This window comes from Oryzias melastigma, linkage group LG18 (genome assembly GCF_002922805.2).
Source record: "Oryzias melastigma strain HK-1 linkage group LG18, ASM292280v2, whole genome shotgun sequence".
Lineage (NCBI taxonomy): Eukaryota > Metazoa > Chordata > Actinopteri > Beloniformes > Adrianichthyidae > Oryzias > Oryzias melastigma.
In genome coordinates, this window is record NC_050529.1 from 24,868,955 (window position 1) to 24,894,832 (window position 25,878).

General features: G+C 41.3%; 1 protein-coding gene across 2 annotated transcripts in view; it reads right to left on the reverse strand.

The window, feature by feature from the left end:
- Nucleotides 1-15,533: 15,533 nt before the first annotated feature.
- adam19a (ADAM metallopeptidase domain 19a) overlaps nucleotides 15,534-25,878 on the reverse strand; it is a 107,495-nt gene continuing 97,150 nt past the window's right edge. For both annotated transcript variants that reach the window (XM_024288298.2, XM_024288297.2), the window contains 6 exons: nucleotides 24,236-24,344; nucleotides 22,774-22,915; nucleotides 21,311-21,410; nucleotides 18,566-18,817; nucleotides 17,196-17,395; nucleotides 15,534-16,266 (listed from right to left, as the gene is read on the reverse strand). In XM_024288298.2, coding sequence (XP_024144066.1) covers nucleotides 16,215-16,266; nucleotides 17,196-17,395; nucleotides 18,566-18,817; nucleotides 21,311-21,410; nucleotides 22,774-22,915; nucleotides 24,236-24,344 — 855 coding nt within the window. In that variant the 3' untranslated portion in view covers nucleotides 15,534-16,214. The remainder of the gene's footprint in view (nucleotides 16,267-17,195; nucleotides 17,396-18,565; nucleotides 18,818-21,310; nucleotides 21,411-22,773; nucleotides 22,916-24,235; nucleotides 24,345-25,878) is intronic.

A 25,878-nucleotide genomic window follows, 5' to 3' on the forward strand; every position in this document is an offset into this window, starting at 1 on the left:
ATGGCTCACGAGTGTCTGACTTTATGTGTCACAAAGAAAGCTGCAGATTCCACCAGCATAAAGGCAGGTTTCAGTTCTGCACATGAACTACCAGCTGGTCTAAGTCCACATCCAAACCCTGAAACTTCTTGACTTGTGGACCACAAAGACTAAAATCTGACAGAAGGGCCGGACCAGGACCAGACGTGTGGAGTATTTTGGTAATGCACCTTATTAGAGAAAAAAATAATATGAAATCTGGATAAAAAGATGATTAAATTTTGATTAGAACTAATATAAAACATGGGGTTTTATTTCAAACCTGACTTTAGTTCTCATTTTAGTGCCAGTTGCACCAATAGTTTAATGTTTTTCTGGGAAAACCTTAAACTTAGAGAAACGATGAGCTCATGTGATGTTGGAATGATCAGAAAAAACACTATCCAACTTGGAAAAAACGTAAAAAAAAGACAATTCTTCCAACACCACAGAAATACAGACTGACATTCTGCACCCAAACAAAGTGGATATATTTACAGTGTGGGGAAACAACACATTTACAGGGGAAATGAAACAAACCAGAAAGTGCTCACACTAGCATTAGCTGTGATGATGCTAGTGTGAGCACTTTTCCTGAAAATAGTTGCTGAAGATGCTGAAGCTTTTTGCTGAAAATAGCAATGGAATTTACTTTAATTGCTGAAAATGCAAAAACTATTTGCAAAATGTTAAATTTGCTAAAAGACGGGAAATTCAGTTAAAGAACTACGAATATTTCTACACTGCTTTTCTCCTTCAGAATCTGCTGGAATTACATTGATCGTGTTTACAATTAACACAGTCAAAATATTCAAAACCTCCAGAAAAACAAGGAAAGAACATCTTTAGTGGTCATCACTCCTCGTTTGACCTACAGGTCAGCAAACCACAACGACGCGACAGGTGGAATGAAGAAGGAACGTTTCCTTGTTGTTTCCCATGAAATCTGACCTGTTATTTACCAACAACAGATCTGTAAACATGCTTTTCTCTGTGCATGTTGGTAAACAAAACCTTTTCAAACAGGCAGACGTACACATAGTAAAGTGATTCACCAGCAGGGGGCAGCAAATCACTCCATGGAGACCACGAGGCTGAACCAGAGCATCGACAGGAGCAGCACAGACTCTCACTGGCTTTATGACCAAAGATTCCAGCTGGGATCAATGCAGAGTTTGCATGTTCCCCTCACGCTCGCATTCCTTAATTGGTTACTTTAAATTGCCTCTTCAACGGACTGGTTCAGAGCTACTCCACAGTCGCTGGGTTGGGTCCAGATGACCCTGGAGGAGATCAAGCATCAGGAGATGGATGGTGGAACTCTGGAGGTGCTGAGCGGCTGCAAAGCTTGCAGGAATCAACTCAGAAACAAACTTTCCATAAATCTAAATTCATTTGAATATTCTTTCTTCAGAACTGCTCTGCAATATTTTTCCATTATGGTTTGGTTGAGCTGCTACTTCGACTGTTGAATCTTTCAGATGGCTCTATAACCAGGCCCAGATTAAGGGCTGGATCAGGTCCAGAAGACTTCCTTTGAGAGCAAGTGCTTGTTCCACTGGAGGCAGCAGGGAGAACTGAGTGTTCAGGAAAACGTCACATCTGTTTCACTTGTGGAAAAACTACTTACAGAACTGACCAAAAGAAACGATTTAGGCTTTTGAACAAACGAGAACAGGACAAAGACTTTCAAACTCTTTAATCATTTTTCAAAATGAAATTTGCTACTATATTTATCATCAGGTTGTAAATGTAGAGTCAGAGAAAACAAAATGGTTAAAGACTAGAGCTGTGCCCAAATGTCAATACTGCGATATATCGCGATATTTAGTCCTGTGATTGATTCTTGATGGGTTCTCAACAAGTATTAATCTTTTATTTTCATTTTAAGAGGATGTAAAACGTTATATTCATCATCCTTTGCATGACTGGCTGTCTGGAAGCTACTGGAATTATTGAATTGTTTTTCTGTTGTTTACAACGATTCTGCACTAAGCAATGGCCCTGCTGTTCATGTTTACTATTGTTAACACTGATAATTCCAATTCATCAAGATGCTTTTCTCATCCAGAATCTACTGGAATTATCGTGTTAACAGATGAAAAGTTACGGTTGTCAAAGATTTTGTGTTTCAGTGTCACCGGTGATGCTTCAGGTGTCAAAGGGTTCAGGATGATCACATCCACATCAGTTTACAAGATGTTAAAGGAAAGTTTATACGTCAAACCTAAATGAGAAGGACCTTCAGTCTAAACTCAGATATCAGCTGATAGGTTCATCTCGTCTATGGTCTAGAGAATTAGATCAAACATAAATTAATGTTGATCAGTAAAATAAAAGCAAAAATAAGAGAACCATGTTGCTGTGTGAGAAGTGTCTCTTTTTATCTCCTGTTTTGTTTTGTAAAAATACCTGCATATGCACACACACGAACACACACACGAACACACCCCCACACGAACACACACACACACAAGAATTTAGAAACAGAGGAAATTTTGAACATTTTACTAAACACATAAATATAACCACAGAAACAAACAAACAGTTTAACTTGAGAAGAAACATAATAATAGAAAGAAATATAAGATTTTTTTTCCCACCGTACCCATGATGCTTTGCTCTTCATGAAGGGTTAGTGGACTGAGAACTTTGTTCAGAGGATTCTGGAACCATCACATTAGTAATTTGAAGGACACGGAAACCAACAGAAGACAAGCTATGAGTTTAGCAGGAGGACGAGGCTGCCAGGTCTTATGTGTGTCATTCTTCCAGGAACCTCAACTGAATGACAGGAGCGACACTGCAAGCACTGAACCATTTGTAAAGATACATTCACTGAGTAGAAGAGACATCATTGGTAATGCTACTCACTCACAGCAAGCAGAAGGTTTTTATCAAATGCAGAGCTTTGCAGATCTGTCAGTGATGGTCTCCCGGACACAGTATCCAGGAGACCAGGTGGATCTGCATCAAGTCAAATAACTCCACCTTTTCCTGTCATGGTTCCAACATTCAAAGTCTCAACTCTCAGTCCAACACTCATGACTATCCTCTTCTCAGTCTTCCTCCTCTCCTTCCTCAACCAACAGTTAACACCAACACCCAGTGGGTGGAAACTGGGCCCGACTGATCCAGTATGGATGTCAGAGGTCTGATTTACATATTTTTGGTATGGAGGGATTTTAGTGCCACCTTACTGTAAGCAAAAGTTACAGTTTTGAGATCAAAATGTTCTAAATTGCAAACAAATTGTAAAGTGTTAAGAAAAAAAAAATCATAATTTGTAACTAAAAATATTTAATATTTGCTTTCAAAATCTTTTTTTTTTGCTTTCAAAAATATTTTTGCAATTGCAGCACAAACGTTTTTCGATCCGTAGTGCCTCATCTCGCTTTCAACCTATCTTTGATATTGTGTTCAAAATTTTCTAAATTTCAAAATTTAACAAAGGTTCTGGTTCTGTCCTTTGGACGGTTCAGCAGATTCTGACTGTGAACAAAACTTATGTGAGTGTCCAGACTGAGTACAGATACATCGACGTCTGCACTGTAACAGACAACCTGCAACTGAGGAGTGTCAGAAGAAAAAATCCAGATGTGAGCATCTGGTGTTGTGTCACGGAGCGTGAATCAGAGCAGGTTCGAGCGCAGCCCTGATGAGAGCTGCAATTAGGAAGCATTCAAAGCTGCAAGCAAAAGGAAATTCTACAAGAGAAGAATGAAGAAAGACCAAGAACAGAAAAACCGACAAACTTTGTTAGTTTATGCATTTCATTTAAGGAGCCAGTTTCACTTCTGAAAGCTGCTTCTCTTGCTTCTATCACAACAGAATCATAAAGAAAAAAGGAGATCCACTTTCACTGCTGGAATATTTTTGTCAGCTCTAGATTAGTCTAACTTCTCCTGACAAACAAAAGCCCAAATGCTGCTTGCGTGTTGTAATGTGAAGCTCGGCAGCAGCGAGCTGTCAGGGAGATCATGAAGCTCTGCAGCCTGTCTCATTTGTGAAGCTGAAAACAGATGGCTTGACAGCAGCTTGATTCTGACTGTCAGCTTTGCTGTGAGTGGGAGCCGCAACAAACAATCCTTGTCAGCCGTATCGCAGCTGTCAGACAACAATTTGCTTCCTCTGTTTCAATTTGCTCAGCGTCTCTTAACCTCTGGCTTCACAGAGCACAAACACTTCACTCTGATCTCTGGAACTTTATTGTGGAGGAAGACTCTGCATGAATGATCGGGATGCTGTCACCAAAGCTTCGCCTGTTCGGAGGGATTCCTCTCACTCGTTTTGAGCTGCCAAATTGAAAAAACTGTGAATGTCCTCACACTGAAAAAAGTCTAAATTAGCCAAAACAGATAGCATGTAGCTGAAAATATGACTACACTTCAATATAGCCTAAAAACTGTAAAAAAGCCTAAATTAGTTTAAACAGATAGCATGTAAATTTGAGCCTAACTCCAAAACAGATTAAAAAATGATCTGGAGGGCCGGATAGAATCACCTGGAGGGCCGGATCCGGCCCCCGGGCCTTGACTTTGACACGTGTCCAGCATCTGGTGGAAGAGGTTTGGTGTGAACTGTTAAAGCGGTACAAATCTAATGAACCTGGCTCCAGGCTTTGTCTTTCACTGATCTACTTTGATAAATTAAAGACTTGGTGTGGAGAAAAATAGCAATTATTAAACTTCTTCATGTAATTTACTGTGAATTTTAAAGGATTCTACTCTACCAAATCCAAGTCCCTGATTGGTCAAAGGTTAAAGTCTCTGCAGGTTCAGTGGACTTGTGTTTTGTACATAGAATCCTAAACGGACATCAGAATGTGCGTCGAATACACGAGCCTGATACCTGTATTTCTCTGAGTTTACATAGACTTTTTCTGGACTTTTCGTTAACCTTTTAACGCCAGAGCTCCAATGTTTGTGTTCTTTGATTTACTGTAACTTTTTAATTGTTAACATGATCATTCCAGTAGATTGTGAAGCAGAAAAGCGGCTTGTCGAGCCGCTTTTCTGCTTCACAATCTACTGGAATGATCATGTAAATGGTAGAAAAGCTACAGTCCGTCAAAGATTTCGTGTTGAAGCGTCTCCAGAGACGTCTCGGGGTTACAGGGTCAGCGTGCACTGCTGAGAGCCATGTGATTGTAGCTTAAGAAACTCACACAGGTCACACCTGCAAAAATAAAGGATCAAACGTAGAGAAGCATAAACTCGGATATCTGCACCTTGTGACCTTGAAGAACAGTGACTCACAGACTGTGAGACCAGCAGTGGAGAAAGGTTTTGAATCTGGTTCACCTTACCTCGGACCATTCTGCCTAAGCTCGTTTTTACATCACAGCAAACACAACAGACTCAAAGGAATCCATTTATGGTTCTGAAAGGAGTTGTGCTGCATGTTGAGCTCGACTTTGGCAGTAACTGTGTCTGCTCAGAGACTCGCACCTGAAGAATAAAAAAGCCTTTTTATTCCTTAAGTAATCCTTTTCCACCGTGATTCCTCCTAAATGTGCTGCATGTCTGTCACCTTGAGCGAACTCTAAAGCCTTAGTGAGGAAGTGGCCGACATGAAATGCAAGTTGGAAACTGAGTTTATATTTGGAGGGTAAAACCGAAAAAACGCAGAAAGGATTAGAATATGAGAAAAAGGGTCAGTGAGGAAACAGCTGATCAAACATTATGCTTTGTTACCTCACGGGACTCCTGGAGAAACATCCTTTTTTTGCATACCAGACATGTTTTTTTTGCACAATCGTCATTTCTTTTTGCGGTGTGGACATTTCAAGGTCTTTAAGTGAATCCAGCAGAACAGCTGGTGAGCAATAAAACAGATTCCTCTAGACCAGGGGTCCCCAAACTTTTTCATGTGAGGGCCACAGAACTGTTTTCTTCTCTGATGGGGGGCCGGGTCGGTTTGTAGGCTAACAGAAAAAGTCTAACAATCACAGCCTAAATGTAAACATTTATGGTTTTACAGAAAGTCACACATAGCCAATGTTAAATAATTCATTTATTTAATATTCATAGAAAAAATATTGCTAAAACGTTAAAAAAATGTATAGCATTACCTGTGATAATGCTAGTGTGAATGCTGTAAGCTGAATGTGGCTGCTGAAGATGCTGAAGTTGGCCAACTCTGCAGCGTCTAGACCTGGTTTCTTCAGCAGGGGCTGAACAACAGCATGTTTAAAACTCAGAGGTACCACACCAGATGACAGACCTTTGCTAATGATGGCCAGAACTGAACCTAGAACCTACAGTAGAGAAAACCTGTTTAAAAAATGAGAGGGTACAAGATCTAACGGAGAACCGGACGGTTTCATGTGGTTTAAACTTCTGTTAAAGAGGACAGGCTCACAGAATCAAAGCACTAGTACAACCGAGGGTGAAACAGAATCAGGAATAAGAAATGATTTCATAATCCAGATGAAGCTCCCTGACTGTCTAATGACTGTGGGGTGTTCAGGACAGAGTCAATGGTTTTAAATAACACTCATGGATTATGGTTATTTGTAACGATATCATTTGACAGATCTTCCTTCTTTGGGTCTTGGACGGTGGTTTGTAATGGTGCCAGCAGTCCTTCAAAATGAAAAAAAGAAATCTGCATCTTAAGAGACTTGAATTGATAACACAATGCTGAAGCTGATAGCTAGCTAACATATTAGCAACAAGCCCGTTGCGTCTCGACCGGCTCCTGTTTGATGATGAGTCCCGGCCGCTGTGTGCTTTGAAGTGGGCGCCGCCGCCCTGCTCGAAGGAACAGAGGTTGAGTTCCAGCGCTGTGCACCCATGTGTTAAAGTGTCCTCAGGAAAAGACACCGAACCTCACATTGCTCCTGGTTATAATGTAAGATGAGATTTTATTTTATTTTATTTTATTTTATTATTATTATTTATTTATTTATTTTTTAACTTGTCCTGTCCAACAGCTGAGCCAACAGATGTGGGCTGAGAGCTTCTTGTGTTGGGCAGATTTTACTGTCACAACAGGGATTTATTGAGTATAAACCCCTGTTGTGTTTAATGCTAAACTTTATTTATATTGATTATGTTTTATTTTATTTATTTATTTTCTTCTTTTTTGTTGGACCAGACGGAAAAAAAAGAAGGGGGGGGAGAAGAAGATGGCAACAGAGGGACGCAACATCATAAAACAACCAGGACTAAGTGATAAACTAGAATGGGCGGGGCCTGTCTACACACACACTCTATAGTTACACACACACTTGTTGGCCAAAATAGTCTCTACATTTAAACTAAACATACTCACATATACTATACATATACTACACATGTACTCAATTCAACTATAACAGCAGCTCACACACTCCATCATACAAACCCATTCAGATAAAGACTTTCATTCTGTCACACAAACGGTTAGTGCTAAGGTGAGCTGACACCTGTGCTCAGGTGAGTGTTTATGTTTCACTGAGGTGGATAGTGATGGGATGAGATGAGATTTTATTTTTCTTTGTAAAGTATATTTTATTTCTATAAGATCGCCATGGTTACGATTTGCAGGAGGGAGATGTAGGAAAAATAGGAAGGAAGTTGTTCGGTCCAGGAAATGTTGTTGTGCGGGGAAAGGAATGAAAAAAGATGTCCGCCTCCTCGTGCTGTTTCTCCCCCACAGCCCTGGTGGGCTGCTCAGAAATCGTGTCCCCACAACAGGTTAGTGCCAGTGGTCATGCAGTTACACTGTGAAAATGAAAAAGCATTTCTGTTTATGCATTTCAATTTTCAGGTTTGATATTTCTAACTGAATTTAGTAATTAAGTCACAGAATGAGCTGTGCTGAAGAAGAGAAGCAAAAAGCCGTTTTGATAATTACTTTTTAATTTCTTTTAAGAGATAAGTAATGCAGGTTCGTTTTGAAAGTGAAAAAGCATTTCTAGTATTGACTTTTATTTTGAATTATGAGTAACAAACGCTTCCATATTTAGGCAGCTACAGAACGTAAACTATAAAACAAGAGATCTGCTCTTATGTCGCTCAAACCAAATTTATTTCCTGATTATAATGTTGCTGTAGCAATATTGTAGACTGAGGAATATTTCTGAATGAAACACGAAGGCTTTGGTGGAATCTTGGTGTTTTGTAACCCCCTCAACAATACAATGTGGTGCTGTGATTGACAGAACATTTGAAAGCATTTCCATCTTGGTGGCTTACCACTGTTCTCTCTGCTCTGTTCCATCAAAGCTGCTGTCAACACGCAGCATCCAGCTGCCTGCACGCATCAGGACACAGGGAGGCGGCTGAAACCTCCATTCAGAAAAGAATTCAATATGTCATCAAGAGCTCCGCGATTCACTTGTGAATGGATGAACTCATGAAAACATTCTCTAGAAACAGAGCTGTGAGGCCTTTGGCTTCACACCATAACATGATGTGTCATTATCAGTGTGCATCCGAATGCATGCAGTACACGTGTGTAAGGTCATTGACCTCCTGCTTACGCTGCACTGATGGACACCCTTGTGTTCAAACCCTTGTGTGTTTGTCGTGCACGAGCACAGAAGTGCAACAACAGAACAGAACTAATATCAGGACCAACACGCCTTGTGGTCACGCCCTCCCAGGTGTCATCTGTGCTCATCGTTTTAAAGTTTCTCATCATGTAATGATCATTTTGAACGGTTCTGTTTCTACAATCCTGTCTCAGACATCGTCTGACTGAAACCAGTTTAAGATTCAGAGGAGAATAAGCTGTAACGAGTCTATTTCTGAGAATGAAAGCAGCCCCGTGTTTCACTGAGGAATGACTCCCCGAGTAGTTCTGTTAGTAACCCCCAATTTGAATCAGGTCATAAATATGCAGTGGTTTTACCAGAATTCTGCAGGATAATGAGACGGCACATACATTTTCAAGGAGGCCGTGTTCTAAAAATGAATTTCTGCCAAAAGTTTCCATGAGGACAGGAGCCTGAAAACCTCCCAGAACCAGAACACCTGGAGAACGGATGTTCATGGAGTATTCTGCAGGACGGAATGATGTTTGGATCATGTGTTTTATAACCAGTTCAACAGATTTTTACCGATTAGACACCCCAACATCACTGCTTCATATTTCCATCTGGTTTTGAATTACTCAGAAATGCATTGGAAACATCTGCAGTCAGAGAGGATGCGTCTGCGTTCGGCTCTCTGACATGGTGTGTAGGGGAAGCAAATGCAGAGCAGACAGGATCTCAGTGAATCTCAACAGACCAACCGGCTCCTGATGATGAGCTGCTAAAAGACACCATTGTGCCATGCAGAGAAGGGAAGAAGATGGAGAGACAGGAGGGACACGCTCGTCCTGAGTAACGGAGAACTGTCTTCGAGATGTTCAGAGAATCTGAAATAAGCCGTGCAGCTGCTGTTCAAAGGAGAATGTTACAGCGGGAGGTCCTCAGCTGCAGATACGTGCTTACAGCGGGAAGTCCTCCAGTCACACCTAGCTGGATCACACAGCAGGCAGAACATGATGCAAAAATAAGAGTGGTGGGATGAGAGCAGCAGGTTCTCTGCTGGGGATGTTGCAGCTCTGAAATGACTTTGACTTGTACATGTTCATGTGTTCTGTCAGCACAGTCGTGGGATCACGCTCCTGCTATATAGAGAGAAGCAAAGATGAAAAAAGAAGTCAAAAGTTGTTTTATTTTGGAAAACACTTCATTTTTGTTGTGTATCAAAACATGTAGATACAAAAACGTGAAGCTTTTTTTTTAGTCAATTCAAATGTGTTTGAAAAATATTCACAATGAAATTTCTTATAAAGTAACTATCTTTTTACCCACTCTAGCAGAAGCGCCTGTTGACCGTCATGGAAAAACGCTCGTCTGGTGTGAACTGCAGGAGAGAAGGGACGCCATGCGCACTCTGCTCCGCGTCCAGTAGCGTTAGACATCATTCATAGAGTTTTGGTTGTGTCCTTTATGTTGGATTTGTACAGAGAAGTGCCTACAGTGTACATGCTCTGATGATGGATGGATGGATGGATGGATGATGGATGGATGGATGGATGGATGGATAAATGATGGATGGATGGATATTTTTATAGATAAACATGTTTTTTTTTAAATCCGACCCTCCAAACAGAGATATAAAGTCCTCCCTGAGGGTGAACCCTGTCGTGATGAGAAGCTCTTTTCTTCACGTGAATGCTCTCTGAATCACAGAGGTTTACATTTAAATGTAAGGACTTTTAGTTGTAGCATGACCTGTTTCAAGTTATAAAACTGCTGTTATGTTTATTCAAGCGCTGGAAGCTCCACGCTAACGCTAGCGGACCGGCCATCGTTGATAAAATCGACTAAAGTAATGTCGGAAATATGAGACACTATTTTTTCTTAACTCTTCATTTGGAGGGATAGATGAAGAGGAAGGGAGAAGGGAAGAATTTAGATTGGAGTCTCTCCAGCGTGTCCTTCCGCCCAGTGGGACATGCCTGGAACACCCCAGGGAGGTGTCCCGGAGGTATCCGGACCAGATGCCCGAGCCTCAGCTGGGTCCTCTGGATGTGGAGAAGCAGCTCTACTCCGAGCTCTCTCCGGTGAACGAGCTGCAGACAGCAGGTTTTTAGAGGATTACTCCTAAATGACCGGATCAAAAGGCTTCTTTGGGGTTCTTTATAGTGAGGAATGGACAGTAAAATGAATTTAAAACTTGAAAAAGTAGAATTTTCATGGTAGGGCCTCTTTAAAGTGCTTCCTAAAAGACATCAGAAAAACTCCTTAAATCTGTCCTAAAACTAGTTCCTTATCCGAAGTTCTTACAGCAGCTGGGATTAAAGATCTTCAGAACCGTCCAGTTTTACAGCCACAGTGACATGAACCTCTCATTGCAGCTCTGCTTCTTCAGGATAGCTGGCATCCTGCCCCTCATTCAGTCCTCCATCAGAGACCCCCCAGAGTGACCCCTCAATTCATCCAGCTGATTACTGTCCCTCACTGTGATGCTGTCGCCCCAACAGACGGCACTATAAAACTGCACTAGCCACAAATATGTAACATTTCATTGCAGGCGTTGAATGATCCTGGAGAGATGTCTGCAGCCAACCAGCCCTCGTGATGATGTTTGTCGACAGAAAACAACAACTGCACGGCTTCAACTACCACTAGGTCAAAAGGGTCAAACACGGTCTTAAACCAGCTCCTCATGCTGGTGGACTTCATCCAGTCCTGGCGAATGCCACCAAGCAGCTCATGGACCACCTCAGAGACTTCAGCTCGGAGTACCCTGAGCTTTATTTACATATAGATTAAGTTCAGTTTAGATGAGATTAAAATTTAGATTTAGATGAAAACGCATCAGACAGTTGTGCTGTGGTCTGTGAGAGTCCAGCTCGGCTGCTGCTGGGTATGAATCGAGATACTGACGTAAGGTTGAAGGAGGATTTGACGTCAGCCGGGATGATCAGGTCTGAGATGTGTTGCTGAGTGGCACATTAAGGCCCATTTTCTGCACTTCAGTCAAAGCCACCGCACAATTAATACATTCTGGATTTTCGTTGCTTGGAAACAGATGTATGACAATAAAAAGACAGACAGTGGAAGTGACTAAAAACTAAAGCTCGGACTGATTGCAAAGATGAGCCACACGAGTAGTAATAAATAACAAAAAAAGAAAAGAAAGTGACACAGATATGAATCTGCTTGAATACCAATGCCTGGTGTTTATGGTACTTCTAGGAGGTTGATCCTCTATAGCAGGGGTCTTCAACCGGGGGTCCAGACCCACATACATCTCTTTCATTCCTACATTGAGGCTCTTTGTCTCTGAAGAAAAATGCAATTAATTTGGATCAAGGTTTTTTATTTTTGGTTCATTTGTTTTAAGTTGATCAAGTTTTCTCATTTATGTTTAGACTCTAACATGTCATAACTTACAAAAATGAGAGTGTTTACAGTATATTCAATACTTCCATCCATCCATTTTCTTGACCGCTTCATCCCGTTCGGGGTCGCGGGGGTGCCGGAGCCTATCCCGGCCACTGATGGGCGAAGGCAGGGTACACCCTGGACAGGTCGCCAGTCCGTCGCAGATATTCAATACTAAAAGGAAAAATAATATACCACCCACACATACATATACACACATATATATATATACATATATATGCAATTACAAACATATGACACATTGAATCTATTAATCATAATCAATCCAGTTTGATTATCTGCATGATAGAAAGTAGAAAGAAGGACATTTGTATAATCCCATCCTCATTATGACTAACTTAATTTTTTACAGTTACCATAAGCTGCTACTTCACATGAATATAAAGTTAACCATATTTTTAGTTGAAGTTAAGATTATTCACAATGAACAAAGTTGAAGGTCTGATTGATGATTGTTAAAGAATGTTATCACAGTACTGCAGAACTCCTTATTACATGTCCCTCGTCAGAGAACTGGATGGTAAGAGGCCCAAAGCGCTTTGAGTCACGGTTCCATTCGTTCACAGTGATGGCTGCTCCCACAGAGAAAATAGACTCACCCCAATTTGTGCATGCGTAATTCCTGATTTGTGCATAACTTTGGACTTTTGCACGCGTGTTCTTGATTTGTAACTCATTCAAATGGGTCAGCGGTAGGGCGGTTGACTCCCGATCAGAGGATTGCGGGTTTGATTCCCCCCTTGCCCGCCCATGTGTCCTTGGGAAAACTGATCCCTTAGCTGTTGGACGACAGAAACAGCAAATACTCAAAATGAGGCTCACCACCTCATTTTCAGAGTAGCTGCTAAAGAGGCTTTCAGAGTCCTAGAGAAAGGCCTCACAGCGTGCAGACTGTCCTTGGAACATGGACAGTCTGTAGACCGAGCTGAGAAAACTTCAGAGAATTTCACTGAAGTCCCAAAGGAACATGCAGAACGAGTTCAAAGTGCTTTCTGAGCGGATTAAAGCTGAGAGGCATGAAGCAGCATGAAGGCAGGAGAAATTAGAGAGATTCACCCCAAATGAAACAGTACCAAACATCAGGTAATGCTGTCTGGACCATGACTCATACAAAACATGAAGGGCTTTCCCTTCATTTCCTAAAATCCAGCATGACACGAAGCCCCAGCTCTGGAACAAAACGCCTGTAGAAAAATAGATAGAAGACAGCCCGTTCTTTTAACACAACACTTACAGACTGGTTCCTGCTACGGAGTTGGTGCTTTTCTTATACAAAATGCAATATTAGCAGCCACATGAAATGTGAGGATGTTCCCCAGGGTAGTGCTGGGAGATATGATGATATATACCGTGTGTGATAGAAAGGTGTCTGTTGTGCTATTTCTCTTCTATCGTTTCTTACCTAATTTGATCAATTACTATGCCAAATACATCGTCAAATAGTCCAAACCTAGACAAAAAATGTTTATAGTGAAAATACAGACAAATTAAAAAGAGATTATTCACAAAGAAACTCCATCTTGTGGTTTTGCAACGTAAAACTGCTTTACGTTCTACTTACGCGAGTTTTACGACAGGGTTTAACAGAACGATGGACGCGGAAGAGCTGGACGTTGTTTCCCTGAAGGTGGAACGCTCCAGGTTTAGTGATGCAGGAAGCCCAAGAAGATACTTTCAGAAAAAGAGGGGGCCGTCAATGAGCTGGTTTCATGTTGGATTCAAGACGTCCAGCGATGAGCTGAACAGCAGTATGTAAACTATGCTAGGAGGCTATTTCTGCGCCCATGCTGACACAACAAACCTTCTATCACTCAAGGAAATCCAGGAAAATGAACAGATAAAATTACAAAAATAAGAGATAAATCAAGCAGTGGAACAGAACTGTAACAAGTATCTGAACACTCGGATTCTTCTGATCTTTTCCAGGAACTTTGAGTATGAATATTTGCGACGTCCAAATCGCCGATTCACGATCTTTATAAATATAGTAGAGTAGAGTAAAATATCATGTAATGGTTGTTTTGAAATACAGAATAATGTTGGATTATGAACTAACACAAAGCCGAATGAGTGGTGGTAACGTCACAGGAAGTACACAAATCTTCAAAATAAAGCGTCAGTGAAGCTTCCTGTTTTCAAAGTAAGAGCTTTTTTTAATAACTGAAAATATAGGTTAATGTATTATACCGTGATATATATCGTTATTGTGAAATAAAATCATTTCTATTGTGACATAACATGTTTCCCGTACTGCCCAGCACTACTCCAGGTTTAGCATTCATTGTAATAGAAGTTTATGTGCTTCTGCTGGTGTTGATCATGGTGAAGCTGCAGGTCATCACTGGGGTCAGCTGCTCCTGGGACTGCCTGAAGACAGGCTGTTTGCTGAAACCCTTATTCTTATACACCATTGGACCCCGTGACATGCTGGTTTCAGCTGATTCCATCCTGGGAGGGGTTCTTTATTAGATTTGCTTTGAATGATTGAGTGAATGCTGATGTGAATGCTGGCTACTGTGTTGTCTGACCCTTCGAGTGGAGCTATGTCTATATGGGTGAGCCTACAGAAAAACCTTCATGCAGTTGTGGATCTTTCTCTCCCTGTGCCTTCACGGACTTTGATTTAGATACTGCGCCGCCCTGAAAACAGTTGTTTTTTTTCCATTAGACCTTGTCTGTTCTCATCCAGTGTCTGCCTCATGGGTTTCTGTGGGCACTGTTGTTCTGATAATGGACTGGCCAAACGTCTGAATCAATATATCACCCTATGAGGCCATTCCTCCTCTGTAATAGAGCTCCTCTCCAGACGGAGGTTCTCTGGAGGATTCAGAGCGGAGGGCAGCTCTTGTTCACGTCTGATTTCCAGCTCTCCAGTGAGAATGGAAATAACTGAAGACATAGAGGCCAACACATAGGAAAAAATAACCTCATATTGTTCTTCAAAAGCAGTATGTGAGAGTGGAATCAATGGTCTTTATCCTGTAACGTATTACCCTATAAAATATAAAGCATTCATTTTAACAGCGATATACATTTTATTCTCATTCTCGTTTCATGTACTATCCCTCTGCAGCGTTAATATCTTTAAGGTGCTGAACGCTTTGATACTAAACCTGCATAATTCTCAGAAAGTGCACAAATATTTGAAAATGTACATGAAAGAAATATGGCAAAATTTGCTTAACATTTTAAAAACTGCGGAAGTAAAAGTAAAAGCATAAATGTCCTGAACATGCTGAATGTTTTCATTTTATAAATTACATACATTTGAAAAATGTCCATTCATTTCCAATGAGGCTGAAAAAATAACAGGTAAAAACTGTAAAATGTACAAATACCAAAAGTTGTAGCAGGAATGTCTTTAACGAGCTGGACGTTTAGATACCAAGATTGCAGAAATTGCTGAAAGAGTGACTGAGTTTTTATTAATCAAAAAACATTTAGAAGAATAAATAAGGAATAATAATAAAGAGAATCAGCATCGCTATAGTGTGAATTCTTACAAAGCTTTCACACTATTAACCCTGTAAGTTTACATTCTGAAAACTTACTTTAAGCTTCCAGACTTTGCTCTGTGATTCAGTTTAGAATCAAGGTTAAAATACATAAACACAGATAGTTCTGTAAAAATATTTTATTAAATTCAAATTAAAGTTACAACACAGCAAAAGAAGGGGGTGGGATTAAGGTCATACTGAAGAAGAGTGGGGTGTGTCCTGCAGCATCAAGCCTCCATCAAGCCCTCCATGTAAACATGTTTACCAGCTGCTGTGTGATTGGCTCTCAGCTGTGTGCACCTTACACTTACAACCTTCCAAATCCACGATGTAAATCAATAAATTAGAAAAACCTAAAAACAGAGAGAGGGACTTGTGGACGGCATTGTGTAAGAAGCGGCTCTGGCACACCCCAGGAATGAAGATAGCTCTTTGGCACATAACACAAGTCATCAACACAACCAGACACAAACTGTAAAGAAACTATTCAAAAAGGCATGTTTCATACATGGACTGCATTAACAGAAAAGTAAAAAACAAAGCGCACAAACCAAAAAATCTTAAAAAAATATTTTGGCAAAAGTAACAGTACCCCAGTGAGAGCACGCCTCAGTCTGTGCAACACTGCGTCGTCATGGGAGCGGACATAAGAGAAGGAGGGAGAGGTGAAGTCTGAGCTGGTGTTAGCCCTGTTAGTTCCTCCATGTGTCTGCTTTGTGTGACAGCTCTGCCTTTCACCAGCAAAAGTCTCTTTGGTGCAAACAGACTGTCAAACTCCCACGCCTCAGAGGACGCCGAGGAAGTCATTTTCCAGGTGCAGGTGAGGCTGTGTTTGGTTTGGTACCTGGGATTGGTCTGTTGGGAGAGGAAACAAAGACATGTTCCAGTGTGAGACATGCTGACTTCTTTAATTAACACAATGAATGTAATTCCAGTAGATTTTGAAGAGAAAAAGCAGCTCGACGAGCATTCGCAGTGAGCTAGCATGTCACCTCTGGAGATGCATCCCGCTGTGATAAACACTCGTTTTTCCTGGTCTTGAAACCTGACTGACAGAGAAATCTACCACTGAACTCCTGGACTTCCTTCATGGATAAAGCTCATCTTTAAATAAGTTGGATTTGTTATTTTCAAGTTTGATGAGTTGTCAGTTGTGCAGCTGTTGTTGCAGTGGGAGGAGACTTGCAGAGTTTGTTTTTACAATACGTGCAACTGTAGTGAATTCAGTCTGTTCTAATGATCCATTTCTGATGGAATTGCTCCATAAAATAATATTTATGTATAACAAGATGGCGTTATAAACATTTCATAGTTGATATTAACTCTGAAATGCACGGACCACCACTGCCAGGATCCCTTTTCACGTGTCAGGATCCTGTGGGTTTGTGGTTTAGACCGTTCGTCCCATATGTGATGGACGGATCCATGTGTTCATTGTAACATTGTTCTAGAGTTAAACTGAAATCTTACAAACAGGATGTTTTTTTCAAGATATTTATTGTTAGTTTAGATAATGAGAAATGAAAGTGAAATGATCGAGTCTTTAAAATGCGTTTCTTAAAAAGCTTCAGTGCTAGTCATATGTACTTTCAGTGTAAAGATAAACGTATTGATGTGTTTAATGTTTAAAATGATTTAAACTGGTTAAAGAAAGTGTACTTGTGAACAGGACACACGTGTGTGCACGCCACCACAGGAACTTTCATTTTGGACATTTGCACATGAAAACAGTTGCTGTTTGAGAACAGAAGAGCCTCGCTGTGTCGTGTTGTGTGTCTGCCCACCTGAGAACTCTGAGTGGAGGGATGGCTGACACTTTGCCGACCGGCTTGGGTCCAGCTGCTGGGGGCATCATGACCAGCAGGGGTTTGGACCCAGCGGCCCGGGTCGGGCTCACCGTGGTGGAGGCTACTCTGGCTGGACTGACGGGAAGAGGCTTCTGGGGGGGGAAGGGGGAGGGTCTGGACTTGGGCTCTGACACCAGCTACAACAAAGAGAGAGAGAGGGGTTTCCACTGATGTGTAGTCATTTTAGAAAGGCTGGATAAACATAGTTTGGAAGTTTTAAACGCTTATAAAACTTAAAAAAAATAACAGAACTTTAGCAACATGTTCTTAAGAGAAAGAACAGCGTTGTTGGAACAGAAACACTTGTGTCATTCCTGTTGACCTTTCTTTCACACCTACAGTCAAGAAGAAGGAAAAGAGTGAAACCATCAGATGAAAACATGGAATGTTTGCTGTCGTTGTGTGATGGTGTCAGGACTGTAACGTAGAGGGAGGGATCAGCAGAGGATCACATGGATGTACAGTAGTGCGGCTGGATCAGACCAGTCTCCTCTTGTCTGGTTAGAACAGTCCGGTCATAGATCAATGCTCTATATAACAAGGAAAGACCAAACCCGTAATGAAATAATACGATCAAAAACAAAAGTCAAAGACCCGACAAGCACAGCAGAAGAGGCAAAAGTATTTGGGCGGGGCATCTTGCCAGAATGGATGCCAAATAGTGGACCACGGAAGTAGTGGAATGGACTCCAAGAGATGGAAAGAGCAAAGCAGCGATGGAGAGACAATATGAGAAGAAGGGAGGAGGGGCCTGAATGCATGCGGCGCAAGAGCCCCAAGAATGGAGACCATAGTGGAGGTTACCCGCCAGCAGTGGCGTGACAGTCTGAAATGATGATGATTGAGTTTAGAGTTCTCCATTCTCTCAGAGCACACCACAGAAGGTTTGAACCGTTTTCTCTTCATTTCTGCTGAGCTTCAAACGGCTTTCTGAGACAAACTGACTTCACATTCCATTTTCTCAGAAGACAGCTGAGGACTAAAACGATGTCATTGAGAGGATCGTCTATCTAATTGTTCTAAGAATGAAACTTGTACTTGCATACCACTTTCTGGAAAATAAAGAATTCAAATAAAAAGACGTCTTAGCCTTCATAAACTTCATCTGTAAATGTTCACTGTTAACAGTTCATGTGATTTTCAAGTCAGAGCAGGAATCTGACCAATGAAAAGTTGGAGGATTGAATCATGGGAAATGACTAGTGTCACACAAATGTGTGTTTGTTCTGACTGTGTGGATCTGAAGTGTGAACAAAACAGAGAACAACACAAGAAAAACTGACAAATAAGGGTTAACGGGGCCTTACCAGTGGAGATCGGGCTGGGTTAAGGGGCAGGGGTTTCTTGGGGGGGGTTAATCTCTGTGGGGTAGGGGGGGACTTGGTTGGGGCAACTGGAAGCCGGCCAGTCGGGAGAGGCGGCCGCACGACCTTGAGGTCTCGGGGGCCCCCCTGTGGAGACGAGGCAGGTCTCAGGGGCCGGACGATGTTGACCGGCTGGGTGCCGTTGGAGGCAGGGCCCGGCCTCAGGGGCAGGACCTCTTTGCTGGAGTTTGGCAGCTGGAGACACACGAGTGACAGAAAATGTTACGACTGTTTCTGCATTTAATCGTTTTAATCACATCTGGAAAACACAGCAGTGGAATAAAATCAAAATGAAACACTCAAACGATGCAGTATTTAGCCCCACTGTCAGTCAATGGACAGAATACATTTGAACTAATTATGTTGATCTAAATGGAACTTGGACATTTCTCCACAAAGAAGAGCTTTGCAGCTGTGGAGATGAGGACATTTTGTGTCTGGAGAATAGAAAGCTGCTTTTTCTGATTCATGACAGGCTTCACTGAGCCATGCAAACACAGAGTCTCCAGGAATACGTTCATCAGTGAAGCCGGACAGCCGTCATGCTGCAGGTGTTCCTGTAACTGCACTCAGAAATCTGAGGAGTCCAAAGAGTTTTGTTGCTAATCTAATAACTCCTGCTCTCAGGACACACTTGACCTTTCCGCTTTAAATGACATCCTTTTGGGACTAAAACCATCAGAACTGAGAGCAGAAAGGTAACCATCGGTCTGTCACTAAAGACTGTAATTTGACCATTTCCTCCGGTCAGTTAGTAAAAACATGATTCTGTTTCCCTCCACACACCTCAGTGTCTGCTTTTGACAGCGCTGCCAAAAAGTACTTGAAAATCATAAAGACAGAAGTTTGACACTTCTTGACTTGACATAAAGTCATTTAAAGTCCTTTGAAGCATAAATACATGACCTGCATCGTTGAGCAGAGAATATGAATGTTCAGCTTAGACAGTGAACAGACAGACTGAAGTCTTTGAGCCACAACATGACTTCCACTTCTGAGTCATCGGGGTAATGAATACTGTTGGTGTAATCAGTACAGAACACTGGAAGTGTTCAAACCATCTCTGGGAATCAAATCACTGACATACACCTTATTCCAATGAACTGTTAGCAGACTCATTCAGAGCTTCAGGTAACCTATATCCAAGATTATGGTACAGGGAGCTGGTGGAGGAACGTCTAGAGAGGTGGAGGTTTAGGAAGGAGAGGAATGAAGATCAGCTGCAGCAGGACTGAGTGTCTGTGAGAGGAACTGAAGAGGAACGGTGAGAGCAGCCATGTTGTTGGTTCAGAGACTGATGCAGAGACAGGAGGCAGAGATGAAGATGTAGAGGTTCTCTTATGGAGAGATCAGGATGGATCAGACATGAATCCATCAGAGGAGCCGATGGATGTTCTGAAGATCAATGCAGGGAATCAGATGGAGATGATTGGACACGATGAGAGGAGCAACAGTGATGATGCAAAGGACAGAGGTCTGGAGGACGCAGAGGACTGGGTTAGGGCCCAGATCTGCTACCATTAACACTAAAAGAGCCATTTGGTCCAAGTTCTTATGGACCGAAACTCAGCGAGAGCTGCAGAGTTTCACCTCAAAGTTAGAAATAGATGTTTTGTTTATGTTTTTGAGGTCATTAAGACATTCACTTTTAACATACAGCTTTAAAGTTTATCTATTTGTAATAAATGTAACTTCTTTCACTTTTGACAGAAAAAAGTACACACAACCACAGGCAGAACATACAAGTTCCTTTCAAAATAAAACACATCCTTGGTTTCAGCAGATCCTCCAGCTGCAGCAGATTTACTGTAATTAAAATGCGGCAAACATGAGATTTTCTATTATTATGATTTTTGAGTTTCTTCATCATTTTTCTTTTTTTACTAGTGAATAAAAACAAATGTTTTAAGAGTAGAATCCATTTATTTTATCTATACCTGTGTAAATGCAATAAGATAATGTCACTCTGATGATAAACTTACTTGACATAGATTAAATCTTTTACCATCATTTTGAACGTTAAGCTCATCTGACATGCCAAAAATCTAAACACAAATGAATGAGTTAAATCATTATTTAAGTCTGAAGTTTTCTTTGAAGCCAAAGAGCCACAATGTTCCTCTGTACTCCATTTTTTATAAAGACATTTCCCCTCATACATTTGTGTTTCTCCACTTCCCAGGTCGTTTTTGTAAATAAGAACATGTTCTTAATAACTCAGCTGGTTAAATAAAGGTTTAAAAACCCCTATACAATTAAGTTGTAAATTGGGAAATTGAAAAAAATCTATTGAATTAGAGACAGAGCATCAGTTTAATGTTAACGTCTAGCACACATCAGAACGCCCCAGGACCAAATAGAGATAACGAAAATCACCAAAACACAAGAAGGAGAAGATCGATCACAAAGAAACTATGATACACGGTTGAGGAAAAATAGAACCTAAACAAAATAAGCACAACAACCAAAGCTCACATGGACCTCAGGGACGTACTGGTTCACCCAAAAGAGAACAAGGGAACATGAAGAGAAATAGAATATAGAGAAAAAAATGAAGCAACAGAACAAAAGAAAAAGTAAAACAACAAAACATTAGATTAGATCACTGCAAAGTAAAAAACATTCCAAACCTAAGATGAACCAAAACCAACAAGTTCAGATGCCCCCCGACCCAGCACACACACTCACCCCTTTATGGTCACCAGGTTTGTTCATTGGTCCGACTACCTTCAGGTGGAACGCAGGGTTCAAATGGCCATTTTTCCCTTTGTCTGTAGAGGCGTGTGTCCTGCACAGGAGGAGGAGAGCATCATGAGACTGCTCCTCATCTGTGCTGTCGTCTCTCATCAACATAATCTGACATTAAAGTAACTCTCAGCCACACACAGAAGCCAAAGAGCTGTCACAGAAGCAGTGAGGCTTTGATCAGTCAGAGTGAGTGAAATCATGACAGCTGAGTGTCATGGCTCTGTCAAAAAATAGAAGCTTTTTGTATTACTGTTTTCTTAACCAAAACATTTTATGTTTAACATTTTCATGCAACAGTCGTTGTTTTTAAGTTTCAGCTCAAAGCTGCATGTTTGAGTACAATTAATCTCCACTCATCTATTTGATTTTTATTCTCTGTCTAGTCTACATCATAAAGTCACTTTTCTGCATTGAAATATTATTTCAGTTTTTTCACATACTTGTGCTTTTGCATTACAGAGCTCGAAACCATATTTAACTACAGTGTTGCAGTTGTCATGAATTCGTGGGATTTCCTCTGACGTTCTCTGCAGCAGCAGCTGTTAAACCTGAAGCTCAGAGCTAGCGCTTAGCCCAGGGGGTCAAACTCAGTCACACAAGGGGTCAAAATCCAAAACACCTTAGGTCACGGGCCGAACAGGAGAGACATTTATTAAACACTCTAAAACTACATTTTTAAAACTTTAAAATCGTAACTTTTAGAAAATAATTATGAACTAGATATATAGCATTACCTGTGATAATGCTAGTGTGAATGCTGTAAGCTGAATTTGGCTGCTAGATCTGATAGCTAAAATATTAGCAAAATGCCAAATTATACAAAAAAAAATCTTAGTAAATGCCAAAGTCCTCCAAAAAGTTAGCAGAACATCAACTTTTAAAACTTTAAAACTGTAGCTTTTAAACATAATTATGAATAATAAAAATGCAGGAATATTATTCCAGAATAAATCAACTCAAACCTTAAATAACTTTCAATATTTTACTCTCCATAAAAATATATTTTGTCAAAACTATACAAGTTAGAAATGAGCGCAAGATAACATCGGGTCATTAAAAACAATAGAATAAAATGATCTGGAGGGCCGGGTCCGGCCCCCGGGCCTTGACTCGGTTGGGGGGTCAGATTGTTTCCCAGGCTGCTGTGATGCTGAATCTGCAGCCAGCAGATGGGAACTGAGATCATAGCTCTTCCTCGTCAGTGAGGCATCGTCTTCATAAAGTCTCACCATAGCGTGAAGAAGCAGCAGGATGCTCGACTGCTGCTGGGGTCAGACATTAGGCACATGCAAAGCTGTCAGACTTTCTGAAATTCTATGTGCTGGGTGAATACTTTCCCTATTCACATGTGAATGCAAAGCTGTGAACGAAAGTGCAGTGAGTTGAAGAACAGACGACAGTACTTGTTGTTCTTGTTCTTCTCTCTCTGTATAAGCCACTTGTGGAAATAAGACGTTTTGATTCTGTAGCAGTAGAAGACCAGAAGGACGGCAGGCAGGACAACCAGGAAGGCAAACAGCAGCCCGGCCACCAGACCCACTTGACCTGTGAACACATCAACGCGTGTGTTTGTACCTTTCTGTACAGGTAAACTTCACAACAGCAGCAGATAGAACACATTCAAACCGGCAGTGGACATGATTGAGAGAGAGCCCAACAGAACGTCAAACGACTTCAAAAGGAAAAACAGAAAAAATCAGGTCATTTAAAGAACAGGAGCATAAATCTTTACCAACGAATGAAAAGAAAGTGACGGAGCTGGAAGGTTGCTTTAAGTTGGTTATTTTAAAGGTGCATTCACACGAACGCAATTCACACAACAGATACGTGTGGCCCGCCCCTCTTTTGCCTCGCAGCAAGAATCGAGTTGCCGCCAGACCGCCGTACCGCCGTAACGCCGTAACGCCGTACCGCGTCCAGTACTCAAATCGCACCATGGGACTTCGGATCGCCTCAATCTGCATCTGTACCATTGACTTGACATGGAAACTGGCTGCCTCTGCAGTGCAAATCGCGTTCGGTGTGAATGCACCTTTAGGTTGCAGAAACACAGTTTGATTTGAGACATTTCTGAATTGAAATGTTTAAGACACACGCTGGACTAAAGATAAGAGAAAAATAATTCAATGTCAAAAAAAAAAAAAGTTAAAATAAATGCCCTGAAAAATACTTTCAATAACTATAAAGGTTATGAGAATTTCTGGCCCCATGGGAGGAAATGAAAGGTGTCTGTTTGAGAATGATGCTTTTTATCTTCCATGAGAGTTTGAGGCTGCATTCAGACTGGAAACGTCTGTTGGTCCGGATCCAGTCCTAAACTTCTGTATTCAGACTGGAAACGTCTGTTGGTCCGGATCCAGTCCTAAACTTCTGCATTCAGACTGCTGCCTACTGGACATTTCTGATCCGCACTAAACCTTGTAAACAAAACCACATGACTGAACCTCATCAATCATTGGCCAAGAATTGTGAGGGAGGGGCAAAGCAACTAGAGACAAAATTGATGGCAGCCCTAAGCTTTCCAGTCCTCGTCAGGATAGTTCACTGATTCAAACTTTCAACTTTCAAAGACGTTTGCTGAGGAGACGACGGCTAAGAAGGAAGTGTCTATGACATATATTATAAATGACATATTCAGAATGAGAATCTCAGAGTGAACTGGAGCTCAGTCTGATTGGAAACAAACTAAGACTTCCTCAAAAGATGGGTCAGTGGTTCCTGGTCCCAGACCAGGTCCACTAGGGTATAATCAGACTGAAAATGTGTTCTGGATCATCAGGAGAAACTCTGGTTCCCTTTAGACAAACCAAAAGTGTCCAGTCTGAGTGCAGCCTGTTTCTAACAGCAGTGAGGAGACATACTCACTGTCATACTGCACAGGTCCACTGTCCACGCTGCCGCCCAGTCCAGCCTTCTCACAGAAGGGCGGAGCCCAGCCTCTGTTACAGTGACAGTTTCCGTTGCTGTTACACACCTAAGCGTGAACACAGAGAGATCATTGGTGGAGTTCTGAAGGTCTGTGTGAGGAAGAACATGTGTGTTTATGGCGTTAAGGAACTGAAAACTTCTTTACTACATTTAAACTAAAATAACATTCAAAACGTGTTTACAGCATAAAAAAAGCTAAAATAAAGTGCAATTTGAGGTTTATTACAATATTAGAGGAAATATGATTCTAATAGGATTCAAAAGTTCAGATTCATTCTTCACAGTGTCCAGTTGAACCATATTTCTGTAAACCAAAGTCCCATGATGACAACAAGTGTTAAATGAGCTTGTCCTTGTTATAACATAAATTATCTTTTAGATTTAAAGTATTAAGTATTATTAAGTAAAGTAAACTGTGTTTGTGTTTTGCTGTCAGTCATTGTTTTAGGATGAAGGAGCTCCTGACGCAGGAGATCTCGGTTGATGCATGAATGCAAACGTGCGTGAACGTCATTGTTTCCTCCAAAGAGGGAGCTGGGACTGACAGCAGTCTGGACTCAGGCTGCATGAGGGTTTAGTGCTCAGGACTGTGTCTCTACTGGGGGTCCCGGGACTCTCTGGGCTTCCCCCGCAGCCTCACAGCACCGCTCAGGTTGACTGGTGACTCTATAGTATCCATCAGGAGTAGGTGTGAATGGATGGAATGTGTTCACATTTTACTCTTAGCTGAATCTTTATAAAGCCACATGAATAAATGTGAATGCATCTGTACTGAACTTTTTACTCTAAGCTTAAAGCAAAGACTCTCTCTATTTACACTTGTGGGGATGTGGGGCTCAGCAATGAATAAATATAGTATTTTTTTTCATAAAGATTGTAAATTTACATTCACAATTGCATGCAAAATACAAAGAATGTCTGAATCGGGTTGAGTCTGTTCTGCCAAAAGTGTGTGTTGAAACATCTGCTTTAATGTTCATAAAATGGTCAGGTTTACTTTTGGAAAACTTGTGTTGAATTTGCATGAGCTCTTCATTCACAAATAAGAATAATAATTGTTAAAAAGGACCAGCTCCTGCAGGGGTAACATCTTACTGACCCTGCTGGGGTAACGTTTGCGATGTCATCGTGATGAACCCTCACAGCCCTTTCTCCTCTGCTTCTCCACTGATGTGTGTTCTGTCTGACATCCACAAAATGACACAAAGCCAGCTTGTTCAGAGACAACTGGAAGTTAAATGTCTCGTTCAAGGACTCCTGGCTGTGGTCCTGCCATCTCTGCCAACAGTCAATTCTTTTCTGTACGACAGAATCGCCCATTTTACATTTGGACGTTTGCTAAATTGGCTTTGTCTGAAATTCTTTATACCAGGATGAGACTATTTAAAAAACCCTCAAAAAAGTCCAGAATTTGGTTTAAAGAACATAGAACTTTCTTGGGGTTTCTTTTGTTTTATTTGGGTCTATGTGTTTAACACTAGAATTCCTAAGTCTGCGCAAATTTGTGCAGGGAAGAGTTCCCCCCCTCTAGTCCGAGAGCCCATTGTTGTGTCATGGTGGGTCACTGATGAGCCATTAAC